General features: G+C 44.8%; 2 protein-coding genes across 2 annotated transcripts; both read right to left on the bottom strand.

Annotated features, from left to right (window-relative positions):
- Positions 1-1,962: 1,962 nt before the first annotated feature.
- On the bottom strand, positions 1,963-7,829 carry pcsk1nl (proprotein convertase subtilisin/kexin type 1 inhibitor, like). The gene is made up of 5 exons (XM_084014958.1): positions 7,716-7,829; positions 4,154-4,397; positions 3,738-3,981; positions 3,543-3,662; positions 1,963-3,375 (listed from the first exon to the last, which is right to left on the bottom strand). Exons 1-5 carry the CDS (start codon positions 7,767-7,769, stop codon positions 2,997-2,999), a joined length of 1,041 nt encoding a protein of 346 aa, XP_083871084.1. The 5' UTR covers positions 7,770-7,829; the 3' UTR covers positions 1,963-2,996.
- Positions 7,830-8,346: 517 nt separating this feature from the next.
- On the bottom strand, positions 8,347-16,811 carry sypa (synaptophysin a). Its single transcript, XM_084014964.1, has 8 exons — positions 16,725-16,811; positions 15,702-15,767; positions 13,892-14,016; positions 13,240-13,438; positions 12,966-13,157; positions 10,331-10,546; positions 10,009-10,089; positions 8,347-9,528 (listed from the first exon to the last, which is right to left on the bottom strand). Exons 1-7 carry the CDS (start codon positions 16,740-16,742, stop codon positions 10,024-10,026), a joined length of 882 nt encoding a protein of 293 aa, XP_083871090.1. The 5' UTR covers positions 16,743-16,811; the 3' UTR covers positions 8,347-9,528; positions 10,009-10,023.
- Between the last annotated feature and the right edge of the window lie 12 nt (positions 16,812-16,823).

Genomic DNA, 16,823 nt, shown 5'->3' with positions numbered 1-16,823 from the left:
AAAAAGAAAAAGAAAAAAACTAATAGCAACAGCAGGGGGTCTGAAACCAACATGCCAAACATGCCATCGTTTCCTCCAGAGGACCGATAAAAAATCTACTGGATCAGAAGTGATCTGTCACTCAGCCAAACCCCCAACCCAGATCCCTGATCAGGTCTGTGGAGCTCCAGCTGGGCTTGAAACCTGTTCATGTCAACATTCCTTCCTGCATTTGGTCCAATCTGATTGGTCAGATGATCTAAACCCCGCCGCTGAATGTGAATAGGCTCGTTGGAGATGAGCCAGGCCTGCGCAGAATCGATCGTCGGCGATCGCCGCACGATGCATGCTGGTTAGTATTGTGTCTGGCTTGATCCCGACTTTCTCTGACGTCATGCACACGTGGGCAACGATGATCTCATGAGATCAAGGCAGCCGCATTTTTTAGGGTCAGCTGCCACAGTTGCTCTCAACCGAGTGCAAGACCCGGGGCATGATGGGAAACGCCTGGCTCTCGCCTCATCTACGAGCTGATTGGCTCTAATATTCTCTAATATTTAACGCTAGCATGGGCTGTTAGTCTCATGTTGTGCAATTAAAGTTAAATCTGTAAACAAGCATCTCATGTGGTTGATAATATTAATAATAATCATAATAACGACAATAAAAGAGGTTATTTATATAGCCCTTATCAAAACGAGCAATGACCCTATGGTGTGCTTTAAGAGGCAGACATAAAAAAAACCCAGATACACATTTAATACTGTCATACGTTTAACTGTCAAACTTTACTTATGTGCACTAGATTCTTTAAACCTACCTCAACAGCAGATACACTACTATACCGTGTAGTGATTTATATACATACATTATGTTCATACATTACTTCTATTTAGTGGCATTATTTTATACATTATATTTTTATTCTTATTTGACTCTTTCTTTTCTTTCTTTTATAAAGCAACTGCAGCTGTACAATTTCCCGAGGGATTAATACATTATTCTGATTCTGATTTCCACAGAAATTTATGGACAAATATAAATAAATGTGAATGTGGTCACAAACTACAGATCTAGTTTAACAGGATGTAATTTTTTCTATGATTTCCTGTCAAATCTTTGAAAACTGTCCGACTGCAACGCAGCTTTTAGGCTCCGCCTCCTGCTCCTCTGCCTGCTCTCGTCTACTTTCCAGGCTGACTGATTGATGAGCAGCATCGTAGGACTAGCACTGGTCACGTGACTGCCTTTGAGGTCACGTGACTGCCGTTCAGGTCACGTGGCTGCCGTCCAGGTCATGTGACTGCCGTGGTTTCAGCTTGCTGCTGCAGTGCAGGATGTTTCCTCATGTTAATGTTACCTGAGCAGGTAAGACACCTTTTGAAGTGATAGAATCCATTCCTCTGCTCACTCTACCTGGAGAGGTAGTCTGTAGGTAGATCTCTACTGGATCCCAGGTCACCTGTCTTCATGCTGATTGTACCTGAGAATGTTTCAGGTATCTCACCTATTAGATCCATATCATTATTATTACTTCTTCTTTCTCACTAGTTTGATCACGTTGTTTTCCGGGGCTTTTGATCACATCACATCACACTTCACGTTCGAGTGTGTATACTTGTATACTTCATGTTTCAGTGTGTATACTTCCTGTTTCAGTGTGTATACTTGTATACTTCATGTTTCAGTGTGTATACTTCATGTTTCCGTGTGTATACTTGTATACTTCATGTTTCAGTTTGTATACTTCATGTTTCCGTGTGTATACTTGTATACTTCATGTTTCAGTGTGTATACTTAACGTTTGAGTGTGTTTACTTCACGTTTGAGTTGTTGAAATGGGATATGATTGAAAGCTACATGGATCTTGAGGTGAACTTCATCATATTTGTCTTTTAATCAAAGTCTTAAGTTCTACTTTGTATAAAGTATTAATACTTTATATAAAGTATGAATACACGCTGATGATGATACTTGTCATAGTGACGCAGCAGACAGGTTTGTGGTGGTTACTGACTTTAATTCAGAGTGATATTTTCACCACAGGCAGACAAGTGATCACACCGACACAAGCAGAAGTACATGAACACGTTAGGAATGAACCAATCAGAAAGCCCATGAGCTGTCTCCACGGTTACCGTTACAGCTCATCATCTGTCAGTGTTTTCATGCTGGCAGGGAGATGGCGTCAGTGCAAAGGAAATATTTAAACGTTTGACCTGTGAACTACAACTCCCAGAGGACATTGCTTTCATGAATTTGTTATAGAGCACACACTGATTGATCTGGTTACAATTCATCATGTGACGATCATGAGGAAGAATATATTAATGATCGACATAGTTCAAAGAAGCTTCCGTTTTAATGATGTTTTAAACCATCATTAGTAAATCTTTGGGTCTATTCAAATAAAATCAAGTTCACTTTTATTTTTACGTATTAAAGGCAGAGTAGGTCATTTGGAAAAACCACAGAGACTTTGACTTTGAACGCATTGCAGAAGTCCCGCCCCCCCCCCCCCCCCCCCCGACACTCATTCAGACCTCTGTTGAAAGCCCCACCCTCTTCGTCCAGACCACTGTTCAAAGCCCCGCCCCCAGAATGCCAAAGGAGCGCTCCAGACCGGCAGAGTGTAATCAGGAAGTAAGTGTTGACAGACAGGCAGGCCGTCCAATCATTTTCTCCGGTCATCCTGCAGATGATGTTTTACATTTTTTTTATATGTTAGAGCATTTCATGTATTCGTTGCTATCGGTTTGTTTCAAGAATTTCAAGTAATATAACAGGAAGTGTTTCTGAGTTGAATCACCTACTCAACCTTTAAAGTGAGAATAATAACTGTTGTTTTTGTTTATTTGGAGAATATGATGTATAGAAGTTAATTGTGCTATAAATGTTTCCTCACTGAACTGAAAATGTACCAATTAGATATTTGGTATCAGATTGTTTTCAATGGATGCAGCAAAATACAGAAACCAGAAACCTGAACGACGACAATAATAAACCTTTCTCTCCTCTTACTCCCTCATGTAGTCAAGAATCTGATCAATCAATATTTGGGGGTCGTAGTTCAGGACAGCTCTCCTCCCGCGCCTACGACTCCCATGATTCAGTTCTTCCACTCCAGCGGTTGTCATGGTATCAATACGTTTCATCCTCTGCAGACCAGCAGCAGGAGGGCGGAGCTCCTCCTCCTCCAGCCTCTTCACTCTGAGCAGAGGTGGGTCGTTGCTAGGCGACGGAGGAGCCACGTTGTCAAGGGAACGGCGGCTTCTACTGTGGGCGGAGCTAAGGGGTTCAGCTGCTTTGACTGACAGGTCCCTCCTCACCCGGCGACCAGAGATCACTGGGGCTTCGTTAGGGGCGATGCTGGACAGTAACCTAGCAACCAGACGTCTGAGGAGCAGAAGATGTCCGCAGTAAAGTCGTAATGTTTCCACAGTAAAGTCGTAACGTTTCCACAGTAAAGTCGTAATGTTTCCACAGTAAAGTCATAACGTTACCACAGAAAAGTCATAGAAATCAGAAAACATGAGTATTGATCAGCATTTATGTGTGTTCACCTGAGAGAGTCCTGGTCCTGGTCTCCTCCTCGGATCAGTCCTGATGAAAGTCTTCCAGCCTGTTGAAGCCTCTCTTGTCTCGCTCTCTCCAGCAGAGTCTGAGCCAGCTGGGGCTCCATCCTACCAATCACAGACCACGGGTTATTTTCAATAACTGATTACTGACAGACCTCCAGTCAGTCACGTGGTCTTCACCTGTCCAGCAGAGTCTGAGCCATTTGGGGCTCTAGGAGGCCCCACCAGGCAGCCAGGGGCCTCCCCATGTTCAGCCCCCGCCCTGTCTCATCGTAGTCTGGGGGGGCCGCACCCTGGAAGTCCCCTGGTGGCCTCTGATCGTCCATCTCGTCCTCCTCTTCCTCCACCACTTCCACGTCACCTGGCTCCACCAATCCTGCGCTCTCTGCTTCACTCAGGAGGCGGAGCAGAGCAGCCAGATACGCTGTGGACCAATAGGAACTCAGTCAGTTTGTCGGATAGATTTTAATGTTCTTTGTCAAGACAGAGAAAATCAAAAAGTCCAACTACTTCAAGAAAAAGTCGATATTTCATAATATTTTGAGAAAAAAGTTGTAATATTTGCTGTAAATCTGACTCTATTTAAGCACTCCGACCTGCTCGCTGCTCCTCTTCCTGCTCCCGCCTCTGGTCCCTCTCCACCAATCGCTGCAGGGCCTGGTCTAAACCCCGCCCCCTCCAGTCATCTGATTGGTAGTACAGGTTGTTGGCCCCGCCTGGCCCCAGATACAACATCTGGTCCTCATTAGGCAGCAGATTACGAAGGTCTCTGCGCTGGCGTCTGACCCCACCCACTGGGCCATTCAGGCCACGCCCCCCACTGCTAGCTGCAGGCAGAGACTGAGAGAGAGGTCAGAGGTCAAGTACCCGAGCATTAACATAACAAGGTAGACCTTCCCCTCAAAGAATAGAAATACAACAGAAGTAGAACGGACACTGAAATGTTTTCAGAGGTCCTGTGACTGGTCCAAAGAAAATGGTGATTGTTGTTAGTTGTCATGGTGAAGACATGTCAGTGGCGCTGTAACGTGATGTCACAGCTCACCAGGAAGAGAGAGGACGCAGCTCTGGAGATGGATATTTGGATAGCTATGTAGCTAGTTAGCTAGGTAGCTCTCTACCTAGCTAGTAGAATACAGAGTAGGAAGTCAGTAGAATACAGAGTAGGAAGTCAGTAGAATACAGAGTAGGAAGTCAGTAGAATACAGAGTAGGAAGTCAGTAGAATACAGAGAAGACAGTCAGTAGAATACAGAGTAGGAAGTCAGTAGAATACAGAGAAGACAGTCAGTAGAATACAGAGTAGAAAGTCAGTAGAATACAGAGTAGGAAGTCAGTAGAATACAGAGAGGAAAGTCAGTAGAATACAGAGAAGAAAGTCAGTAGAATACACAGTAGGAAGTCAGTAGAATACAGAGTAGGAAGTCAGTAGAATACAGAGAAGACAGTCAGTAGAATACAGAGTAGAAAGTCAGTAGAATATAGAGAAGACAGTCAGTAGAATACAGAGTAGGAAGTCAGTAGAATACAGAGAAGACAGTCAGTAGAATACAGAGTAGAAAGTCAGTAGAATACAGCGTAGGAAGTCAGTAGAATACAGAGTAGGAAGTCAGTAGAATACAGAGTAGAAGGTCAGTAGAATACAGAGAAGAAGGTCAGTAGAATACAGAGAGGAAAGTCAGTAGAATACAGAGAAGAAAGTCAGTAGAATACAGAGTAGGAAGTCAGTAGAATACAGAGTAGAAAGTCAGTAGAATACAGAGTAGGAAGTCAGTAGAATACAGAGAAGAAAGTCAGTAGAATACAGAGAAGAAAGTCAGTAGAATACAGAGTAGGAAGTCAGTAGAATACAGAGTAGAAAGTCAGTAGAATACAGCGTAGGAAGTCAGTAGAATACAGAGTAGGAAGTCAGTAGAATACAGAGTAGAAGGTCAGTAGAATACAGAGAAGAAAGTCAGTAGAATACAGAGAGGAAAGTCAGTAGAATACAGAGAAGAAAGTCAGTAGAATACAGAGTAGGAAGTCAGTAGAATACAGAGTAGAAAGTCAGTAGAATACAGAGTAGGAAGTCAGTAGAATACAGAGAAGAAAGTCAGTAGAATACAGAGAAGAAAGTCAGTAGAATACAGAGTAGAAAGTCAGTAGAATACAGAGTAGAAAGTCAATAGAATACAGAGTAGAAAGTCTGTAGAATACAGAGTAGAAAGTCAGTAGAATACAGAGTAGAAACTCAATAGAATACAGAGTAGAAAGTCAATAGAAAACAGAGTAGAAAGTCAGTAGAATACAGAGAAGAAAGTCAGTAGAATACAGAGAAGAAAGTCAGTAGACTACAGAGTAGAAAGTCAGTAGAATACAGAGAAGAAAGTCAGTAGAATACAGAGAAGAAAGTCAGTAGAATACAGAGTAGAAAGTCAGTAGAATACAGAGAAGAAAGTCAGTAGAATACAGAAAAGAAAGTCAGTAGAATACAGAGTAGAAAGTCAGTAGAATACAGAGTAGAAAGTCAATAGAATACAGAGTAGAAAGTCTGTAGAATACAGAGTAGAAAGTCAGTAGAATACAGAGTAGAAACTCAATAGAATACAGAGTAGAAAGTCTGTAGAATACAGAGAAGAAAGTCAGTAGAATACAGAGAAGAAAGTCAGTAGAATACAGAGTAGAAAGTCAGTAGAATACAGAGAAGAAAGTCAGTAGAATACAGAGTAGAAAGTCAGTAGAATACAGAGTAGAAAGTCAGTAGAATACAGAGAAGAAAGTCAGTAGAATACAGAGAAGAAAGTCAGTAGAATACAGAAAAGAAAGTCAGTAGAATACAGAGAAGAAAGTCAGTAGAATACAGAGTAGAAAGTCAGTAGAATACAGAGAAGAAAGTCAGTAGAATACAGAGAAGAAAGTCAGTAGAATACAGAAAAGAAAGTCAGTAGAATACAGAGAAGAAAGTCAGTAGAATACAGAGAAGAAAGTCAGTAGAATACAGAGTAGAAAGTCAGTAGAATACAGAGTAGAAAGTCAGTAGAATACAGAGAAGAAAGTCAGTAGAATACAGAGAAGAAAGTCAGTAGAATACAGAAAAGAAAGTCAGTAGAATACAGAGAAGAAAGTCAGTAGAATACAGAGTAGAAAGTCAGTAGAATACAGAGAAGAAAGTCAGTAGAATACAGAGAAGAAAGTCAGTAGAATACAGAAAAGAAAGTCAGTAGAATACAGAGAAGAAAGTCAGTAGAATACAGAGAAGAAAGTCAGTAGAATACAGAGTAGAAAGTCAGTAGAATACAGAGAAGAAAGTCAGTAGAATACAAGGATGGATGAATGAGGTCACACACACACACACACACACACTGCAGCCGACTGGAGACCTGCTATAACCTGATGGCCCTGTTGCCGTGGGTTACCGTCTCCTGTCGCTATGGTGATGGAAACAAAATGTTCCTCTGGTCACAGCAGCTGCACACACACATTCACACAAACACCAACACACTAACACACACCAACACACACCACCACACACCACCACACAACAACACACACTAACACACACTAGCACACACCAACACAGACCAACACACACAAACACACATAAATACACACCAACACACACCAACACAGACCAACACACACAAACACACATAAATACACACCAACACACACAAACACACACCAACACACAAACACACACCAACGCTATGATGTAACGGCATTGACAAACAGAAGGTAAACAGCAGCAAATTGCTTCTGCATCCCTATCAGGTTACTGTGACGATGAATCAGCACACAGACACACAGCAGCGGTGATGTCTCTGTCTCTCTGATGTCTCTGTCTGTCTCTCTGATGTCTCTGTCTCTCTTATGTCTCTATCTCTCTGATGTCTCTGTCTCTCTGATGTCTCTGTCTCTCTGATGTCTCTGTCTGTCTGTCTCTCTGATGCCTCTGTCTCTCTGATGTCTGTGTCTCTCTGATGTCTCTATCTCTCTGATGTCTCTGTCTCTCTGATGTCTCTGTCTCTCTGGTGTCTCTGTCTGTCTGTCTCTCTGATGCCTCTGTCTCTCTGATGTCTGTCTCTCTGATGTCTCTGTCTCTCTGTCTCTCTGATGTCTCTGTCTGTCTGTCTCTCTGATGTCTCAGTGTCTCTGATGTGTCTCCGTCTCTCGTCCTTACCTGGGAAGCGTGGATCAGAGCGGTCCAGACCAGCAGGCAGCAGAGAGACGCCATGATACTGACTGAACACAAACGCTCACTGACTCATCTGATAAGGTAGGGGGAGGGGGAGGGGGGATGACGAAGGAGAGGGGGGGGGGGGGGGGGGTATTAAATAGATAAGGACAGAGAGGGGGAGAGGGAAATGACATAGTGACTGAGAGGAAGGGGAGGAGACAAGAGGAGGGAGGAGAGGAGGGAGGGATAAATGTAGGGGAGACCGGGGCCAATGGTAACACCGAACATACTGGTATGAGTCATATTACTGGAGTTATGATGTCATCAGTATCGCAGCCTCTACGGAAGGTGAGATACGTAAAAAAACAGCCTTTCATTCCTCAGAATCAGCTTTTTGATGCTCCGGTAAAACAACACTGATGTCTCCCTGTCACACACACACACACTCACTCACTCACTCACTCACTCACTCACTCACTCACTCACTCACTCACTCACTCACTCACTCACTCACTCACTCACTCACTCACTCACTCACTCACTCACTCACTCACTCACACACATACATACACTCACACCCTCATTAATGTATTCAATGTATTCAGTAATTTCTCAGTAAACAGACTCAGATGACTTTGTAGTTTATTGAAACGTCCATTGAATTAACACAAGGGGGGGGGCTTGTCCATAGTAACACACACACATCATCATCATCATCACTGTCAACACTGTCGCCATGGTTACTGATGCTAAATAGAATATCACACAGGAAGTTACATCACAGAGGCAGAGAGGAGAGTCATGAAGAAGAATGACAAGAAGAGAGGAGGAGGAATAGGAGGATGGGGAGGGGGCGGAGGAAGATGAGGAGGGGGAGGGGGAAGATGAGGAAGAGGAGGAGGAATAAAAATGAAGTAACTGAAGATGAAAATAGAAGGAGAAAATGAGAAAATAAAAGACACACACACACAGGAAGTAGACTCACTGATCATTGGTTACTGGACAACACAAGCAGGTAACACGTCGCCATGCGGAGGAAGATACTGACGCTACAAACTGCTTCACTTTCTCGACAACAAAAATAAAACAAGCGAAGAAGAAGAAGCATCAAGTTTCTTTTCAGACCCAGACACTTTCACAAACACAATAACAGCAGAGTCAATGGTTTCATCAATGGAGTCTGGTGGAAGAGGTCCCAGATGACGACTAGACATCGCTTCTGTCCCTTTAAGACCATATATATATGGAGGTTTGCTGTGATCTCGACTCACTGCAGCAGGAAGTAACACACACACAAACAGTGCAAACTGGAATGACAGGGAGCCATTTTGGATCCGGTTTCCAGCCCCTGTCACCATGAAACTGGACTTCAGACTGGGTTGACTGCGTCTCCACAGTGACATCACTTCCTGTGTTGTGATTTACATGCAGCAAGACAAACAGCAAACAGCTGGGAGGTGATGTTGGCAGACGCAGGGCTGCTGGTCTGGATCCAGGTGGATCTGGTTTGGATCTGATTCGTGTTAACCCAGTCTGAACAGCTTCATGATTGGCTGGTTGACCTGGGGGCGGGGCATAGGACTAGGGGCGGGGCAGAAAGTCTATATACAGTAATATTTCTGTAGAACACAAACAGGACTTTTTATTGGTTCTTCTTATTTAGAGTTCTGTTTTTTAATAATTTACACATCAATTAATGATAGTGGACATCTAACCCCCCGCCCCCCACACACCCCCGTACATTTTGCAGACAGACAGGAGTGTTGCATTGTGGGTAGGTTGCAGGTGACCCACTGTTGGTTCACTCCAATGTTTCCTGTGAAGACAAACGTAAAAATGTTTTGTTTTCAAGACAAACTAAAGTCAATATAAAGTAATGTTTCATATTTTCTGTCAACAAATAAAAAAGCAATAAATGTTTCCTTGGCCTCTGTCTGGAGCCAAACAGGAAGTAGATCCTCTTTGGAGACTTTCCTCACCCGAACCCAGAAACTGTCTGGATTGAGACCGGGACAGAAATATTTGAAGAGTTGCCAAAGTGAACTTGCTGCCTCTGGAAACTCCTGAACCTGAACGCACCATCGGGGGTGTGATTCTCCTCAAACTTTTCAGAAAAACGTTCTGCTAAACCGTTGTTGCCATGTTGTTTCCATGGCAACAACATATCAACCTTCTACAGGAGCATCTATCATTGTTTCACAATCTACGTCTCCTTTTGACGGTTATGACATCACGGCTGGTCATCAGTAAATGGTTTTAATGGACCAATTAGCCTCTACTTCCTGTGTTGACTCACCTGCTTCCTGTAATTTCACATCTGATTGGTGAAAGAGGTGGGCGCCCCCTGCTGGCCAAAGCCCTGACCGTACTCAGCTTCCTAGAAACACAAACACATATCAGCGGACCAAGTCACCATGATGACTTCTGACGTCTCCAGTTCCGCATTTTCACAGTAGGGGGCGCCCACCTCCTTCACCTCAGTGGTACCTCAGTAGGCTGAGTGGATGTACCTCAGTAGTACCTCAGTAGTACCTCAGTAGTACCTCAGTAGGCTGACTATGGAGGACTACCTCATACAGCCTACAGAACATCCCTGTTATTAGGAGTTGGCTGATCACCTGGTTGTATCCTTGCTGGTTATACTCGGGTTGGTAGCCTCCCTGGTTGCTGGCGTACGGGTCTTGTTTGTACTCCCCCTGCTGGCCGTAAGCGTCTGGTGCAGCAGGTTTCTCCTGGGGAGGTGGAGGTCGCATGAAGGGAGCGATGATGCCCGTCTCCTTGAAGACAAACCAGAGGTTTCCAACCCACAGGATCAAGTTGATGAAGCCAAACGCCTGGAGGAGGAGAGGAAGTCCCGTTCAGAAACATACAATTCAACCAAACCCTTTTCATTCAACTAAAGATGTTCAAATGAACAACTGTTAAAAGGCTGAATATGAGCTGGCAAACAAGAACTATGACTTTAGTCAAAAACTGGCAAATACGGATTTAAACCAGAAAATAGCACAGAATTATAGATTATGAATCCAACATTCAATACTAACTACTAAGTACGTGGCAGTTTCTGAATCAGGTTTTGGTCGGTACTAAAATAATGTTTATGATACTCATCCCCATCCCACAGAAATTGTGCAGACCTGAACAGATCCCATGGTCCACATGGTCTACATGTTCAGTCTTTTCCACCCTTGGACCAACAGAAGAGATTTTTCCAAATCTGAAGCCATTTTCCGAGAGTTTGGTACGTCTGATGAATTAAATTAATAACAATCTGATCATCGTTGGAAGATAACTGATCTGGACTGATATACGAGCCGACCTTGGTATGCAGGACCTCAGAGGACTTGGTAGTCTGCCTGAAACCGTTGGTTTGCTCCCCTCCACTTGGCAGAATCTAACCTTTTTTATTTTAATGACATTTGATGATGATATTTTCAACATGACAAAGGTCCTACAGGATGTCCTGGACCGGGTTTACAGGGAGCTGCTGTCATGACTGTGGGTTTTGTCGTTTTGGTTTCTGTGGTTTTTGTAGTCATTCTGTCTTGTCATGTCACTTGTTTTTCTTGTCTTGTCCATGTCATGACTGTGGTTGGTTTCCTGTTTTATTTTGTAGTCCTCTTGTCTTGTACTTCCTGGTCCTTGTTGTTTCTGCTGTCTTGACTTCCCCACCCTCTTGTGTTGATTACCCTACCTGCCCTAATGTGTTTCACCTGTCCCTCGTCAGCTCCCTGCCTCCCTGTGTATTTAGTCGACGTCTTCCCTTCACTCCTTCAGGTCATTGCATCTGTCTGCCTCTGTCCACGCCTGCTCCTGCCCAGGTTCCTGCCCGTTTCAAGTCCCTTTCTGGTATGTTTTATGGTTTTCATTTTTCCACGTTTGATTTGAACTTTGCCTTTTTCTTTGCACTTTGTCCTGCCTTTTTTGCTACTTTGCCTTTTGTCCCTTTTGACTGTTTTTGTACCTGACAAATAAAGCTTACTTTTTACATTTACATTTACATTTAGGTCATTTAGCGCTTTTGTCCAAAGCGACTTACAATAAGTACATTTGTCAAAAGAAGGAAACAAGGAAACCACAACGTATCATTGCTGATAAAGTAAGAGCTAAAAGTAGAACAAGTGTTAGGTCCTCATCTGAGTAAAGTAGTACTTCAAGAGCAACAGTGCTACGATCAGAGTGCTATAGGTAAGGTTTTTTTTTTTTGGGGGGGGGGGGTGTTAGTGGGTCATGCTAGTCGAGGTGAAGTCTGAACAGGTGAGTCTTGAGCCTTTTTCGGAAAATGGCAAATGACTCTGCTGTCCTGACATTGGTCGGGACAGCACTGAGGCGCCACTGAGGCGCCAGAACAGAGAAGAGTCTGGACTTTGCTGAGCGACATTTGTTTGATTTCAGCGATGGTGGTACCAGCCGGCCAGCTGAAGTAGAGGAGCGAAGTGCTCGCTTCGGGGCATGAGGTTTGACCAGTGTTTGAAGGTAGATGGGTGCCGTTCCATTGATGGCCCTGAAGGCCAGTGTCATCGTCTTGAATTGGATGCGTGCTGCTACAGGGAGCCAGTGGAGGTCACGGAGGAGGGGGGTCACATGGGAGAATTTGGGTAGATTGAAGATAAGGCGTGCTGCAGCATTCTGGATACGCTGCAATGGTTTAATCGCAGAGGCCGGGAGTCCGGCCAGGAGAGAGTTGCAGTAGTCAAGGCGGGAGATGACCAGTGCTTGGACCAAGAGTTGCGTTGCATCCTTTGTGAGGAAGGTTCGAATCCTGCGGATATTGTAGAGGGCAAATCTGCAGGATCGGGCCACAGCAGTGATGTTGGGGGTGCAGGATAGTTGGTCATCGAGGATTACACCCAGGTTCCTCGCAGTTGACGACGGCAATACTGTGATGCCCTCGACAGTGACCGACAGGTCCATGCGAGGGCAGTCTTTCCCTGGGATGAAGAGGAGTTCGGTTTATCCCTATCTCGCCCTGCGCCCTGCCCCCTTGTCCGATTAACTGCATTTGGGTCCCCCTCCCATTCCCATAGTTTTCCCTTTTTTCCCCAGTGTGACAGCTGCCACCACAGTCATGGCTGTGTTTGGATTTCTCTTCAAACATGTATATATTTGAGAACTTCAGTGAAAACAGAGGTATCATTTGGTGTCGGGACTGAAACTGGCTATTTCTACAAAAATGTTAAACCTGTGGGTCAGTCTGCCTGGGGACCTCATGTCTCATCAGAGACATGAACCCAAAGAGTGAGATGGTCTTACCACGGAGGTGTTGAGTCCGGACATGACTGGGTCGTGGACTTCACGGCAGTGGTTCTCCTCGGCGTCGCAGGCAGAGATCAGAGTGATCACTTTGTCCGGGTCGGTTGCCGTCTTCACGTCGGACAGACCTTTGGCCCACGCCGCCGAACTCACCAGCCACATGAAGCCGAACACGGCGGTCACGACCAGGTCCTGAACACACAGCGGGGATTAGTGAGGTCACAGACGTCACAGAGGTCACCTGGCGAAGGCTGCGGCAGGCCGGGACACTTACGCTCAGCGGGCCCTTGTTGTTCTCCTTATACTTCTCAAAGAACAAGACGTAGATGGTGAGCGCCGCCATCGAGTAGAGGAAGGCAAAGACACCGATGGTGACGAAGAACTCTGCCGAGGAGGAGTAGTCGCCGACCAGGAAGAAACGCTCCGTGTTCCCGCCCTTACAGGTGGGAGCGTCGAAGTGCACCTGGTGGAGTCTGAGACGGAGACAGAAAGTTAGCATCTTAGCTCTAATGATGGTCCAGAATGGAGGAGGAGCTCTCGTTGTCCCCAGAGGGGGAACCAGGTGTTCAGCAGACAGGTACCCAAGTAAATCAAGATCAACATTGCAATGTGTCAAATAAGAGAATCAAACGATCAGACTCCAGAGTCATGCTAAAACCGTCCTCAGCTAATGCTATCGTTAGCATCGTGTACAGATAGCATGTGCAAGTCTTGAGGATATTTGAGCTCCCAGGTCTGGTTTGGTTTCTCCCGTTTTGTCTCTTTGATGTTTATTCTTGAAGTCGTTTTCAACAGAATTACTACCTGTGTTTATGTCTTTACCGTGTCGACGCCAAAATGCCCAGACAGGAAGTGCTGCTAGCCCTGATGTCTCATCACATTTCATGGTGGCTGTTTAAACGTCGAGACCGTGATGTCATGCTGACCTGAACGGATACTCGAACTCCACCTCGATGCTCAGGTCGCTGTCGGTGCGGTTCTTACACTCCACTGCCATCCGGAACATCCCAGAATAACTTCCGCAGGTGGAGAAGGCGAAGATGGCGAAGAACTGGAGGGGGAAACAAACCGCAAGTCAAAGATTCTTAATGGGGGATCCCTGCTAGACTCAGGACCCCCTTGTGCTAACGAGACTAGTCTCACTTGAGGGCTGGGGGAGGGAGGGGGGGTCCAGGAGTGTTCACGACAGGAAGTTAAACACCTGAAAGCCCAACAAGTCATCCTGGATGAGACCAGAAACCTAAACCTAAAGAGGACCAGGACCTGGAGGACTGAGAACCTTCTCGTCCTCAGACCATTATGTTAACCATGTTTGAGATCATCATCAGTAGGAGACGATTGTTTTAAAAGTTCAAAGTGATTTGGAAAGACTGAAATCACATTTTTAGAAAAATTGGACAACTTTATACAATCTTTACACTTTTGGAACATTTAAAAAAATGTTCCCTGAAGGTTGAGGGAACGTTCTCAGTAGTAAATCTCTCAAACTGTCTGTCCATCTAACGTCAGAGCTCCAGAGTCATGTGACTTCAACGATTTTCATTTAAAGCTAACATCTCAAAGGGTGCAGTCGAATAGTCAAAAAATAAGGTCCTAACTCCTATTCCTAACTCCTATTCCTTGACCTCTGGGGAAAACGTCACGGGGTTAAGGAAAGGCGATAGGAGAACTCAAAAGGACTTAGGAAAAGTCGACCGCGGTGCTCAGAGAATCCGACCGGACTTTCACTAAGCCACGTCATTAAAACGCGGCTGCTGATGATTGACAGCTGATGATCGGCACCGGCGATTGTGCGTCTGCGCTGGAGAAACTACAATAATGGACTACAAAAAGTGCATCGTCCACTTCTCCACATGTTGGTTTTATCAACAGCTGGTTCACTGACCGGCTTCAGGTCCAGCAGCTCCTCCTTTCTGTTTGACCGGTTGCTTTATTTACGTTTCATTTGTGGTTTTGGTTTCGTTTTTGTCAAACATTTGTAACATGATTTAAATAATAATAAAAAAAATACCATTCAATTATTATCACTGTCCACACACATTTATCATCACTATTCCAATTACTATATGTCTGCATGCATATTAAACAATTACTTTCATGCCATGAAAGTAATTGTTTAATATGCAAATAGGCATATTGTTTGTTTTCATGAACGGCCGAGGTGTGCGGCACTTTAAATGTTGCTCTCGCTAAGAATTGTGGGTCGGTGTAATCTCCTTTCCTTTCCTATAGGAAGGTCCGTTGCATCCTATGCTAAAGGAGCTCTGAAAGGAAGCATTGGAGCTCCTTTCCTTTGCATTTAGAGAATTCGAACGGCTCTTATCATGGCGGCCACTTGTTTACTTCCGGGTCACTTCTTCAGTTAGGAACCTTCCTAAGCAAAAAAGACTATTTGACTGCACCCATCGTCTTCAGACCATGTAACAGAGGAAAGGTCACATGGTCTGAAGGTTGACAGCAGCTGATAGGACAGGAGCTCCATGGTTCTCTGGATGAATGCGTAAAGAACAGCAGTGTGTCAAAGAAACGTCCTGCTGCTTCTTTTAGAAACCACTCGTTTCATCTTCTGGACCTCGTTATCACGCTTCTCTTTTTGAACTGACTCCATCCCTGGGACTGGGGTCTCTGCGTTTTCAGGACTCTGGTGGTTTCAGGACTCCCTCAGCTAGGTGGACTAGAGACTAGATGGTCCCCCCCCAGAAAACAAAGGTGCAGGTGCTGCTGTGATGAACTCACCCACTGTAAGACCTTAATGAAGCCCAGAGGAACCTTCAGGATCCTGAACTGGCCCTGGGCCACCATCTGGACACACAAACACAGACCTTCAGGTTCCAGCAACACATTAAAACCACATGATGATCATCATAATAATCGTAAAATATTAATAATAATAATAATAATATCATAAGCATAATAATTATAACAATAATCATAATTATAATCATATAATCATCATTATAATCATGATCATCATACAATTCTAAAATTATAATCATAATAATAATAATAATATTTATACAAAGTCTAATGGTTAAAAAAGCATTTAAACATTTAAGGATTATAATGAAGATTAATTGAGGTAACGACTGCAAAACGTCCATCTCTATCTAACAGCAGAGGATGAAGAGGAGGATGATGATGATGATGATGATGATGATGATGATGATGATGAAGATGAGGAGGAGGAGAAAATCAACAACACCAGCACCAGGAGGAGAATATCCTCCTGGCTGCCATTTTACATGCACACATACGCACACACGCACACACACACACACACACACACACACACACACACACACACACACGCACACACACACACACACACACACACACGCACACACACACACACAGCCGGACTATGTGCTGAGACGTTCATGGTTCCCGGACAGTGTGTGTGTCCGGGTCTAACCCCCCGCGGATCGTCCCGGTTCAATCTGCCGCAGTCAAACATCCGTTATGTTCCGCCGAGCATCATTGGTGACGTCACCAGCAACACATTATGTCAGATCATCTTCATCAGTGTAACATGACTCAGTAGGATCCGCGACGCGGCCCGACGGGCGCTGCACCGGGACCAAACACCGGGACCAAACACGGCCCGACACACGACACGAACACACCCGACATCCAGCACCGCCCGCGCCCACGCACACACGCACACACACACACACACGCACACACACACACACGCACACACACGAGACGCAAATATGAAGCAAAAGCGTGAAATGTGGCGTGCATGTGATGAGCTGATACCTGATTTACGAGCTCCATCCTGCTGTCTGTCGAGAGGAGCTGAGATGGAGGAGGGGGGAGGAGAGGGGGTGGAAGAGGAGAGGGAGAGGGAGGAGAGGG

The sequence above is a fragment of the Eutrigla gurnardus genome (genome assembly GCF_963514095.1).
Source record: "Eutrigla gurnardus genome assembly, chromosome: 8".
NCBI lineage: Eukaryota > Metazoa > Chordata > Actinopteri > Perciformes > Triglidae > Eutrigla > Eutrigla gurnardus.
This window is presented reverse-complemented; position numbering and strand designations above follow the sequence as displayed.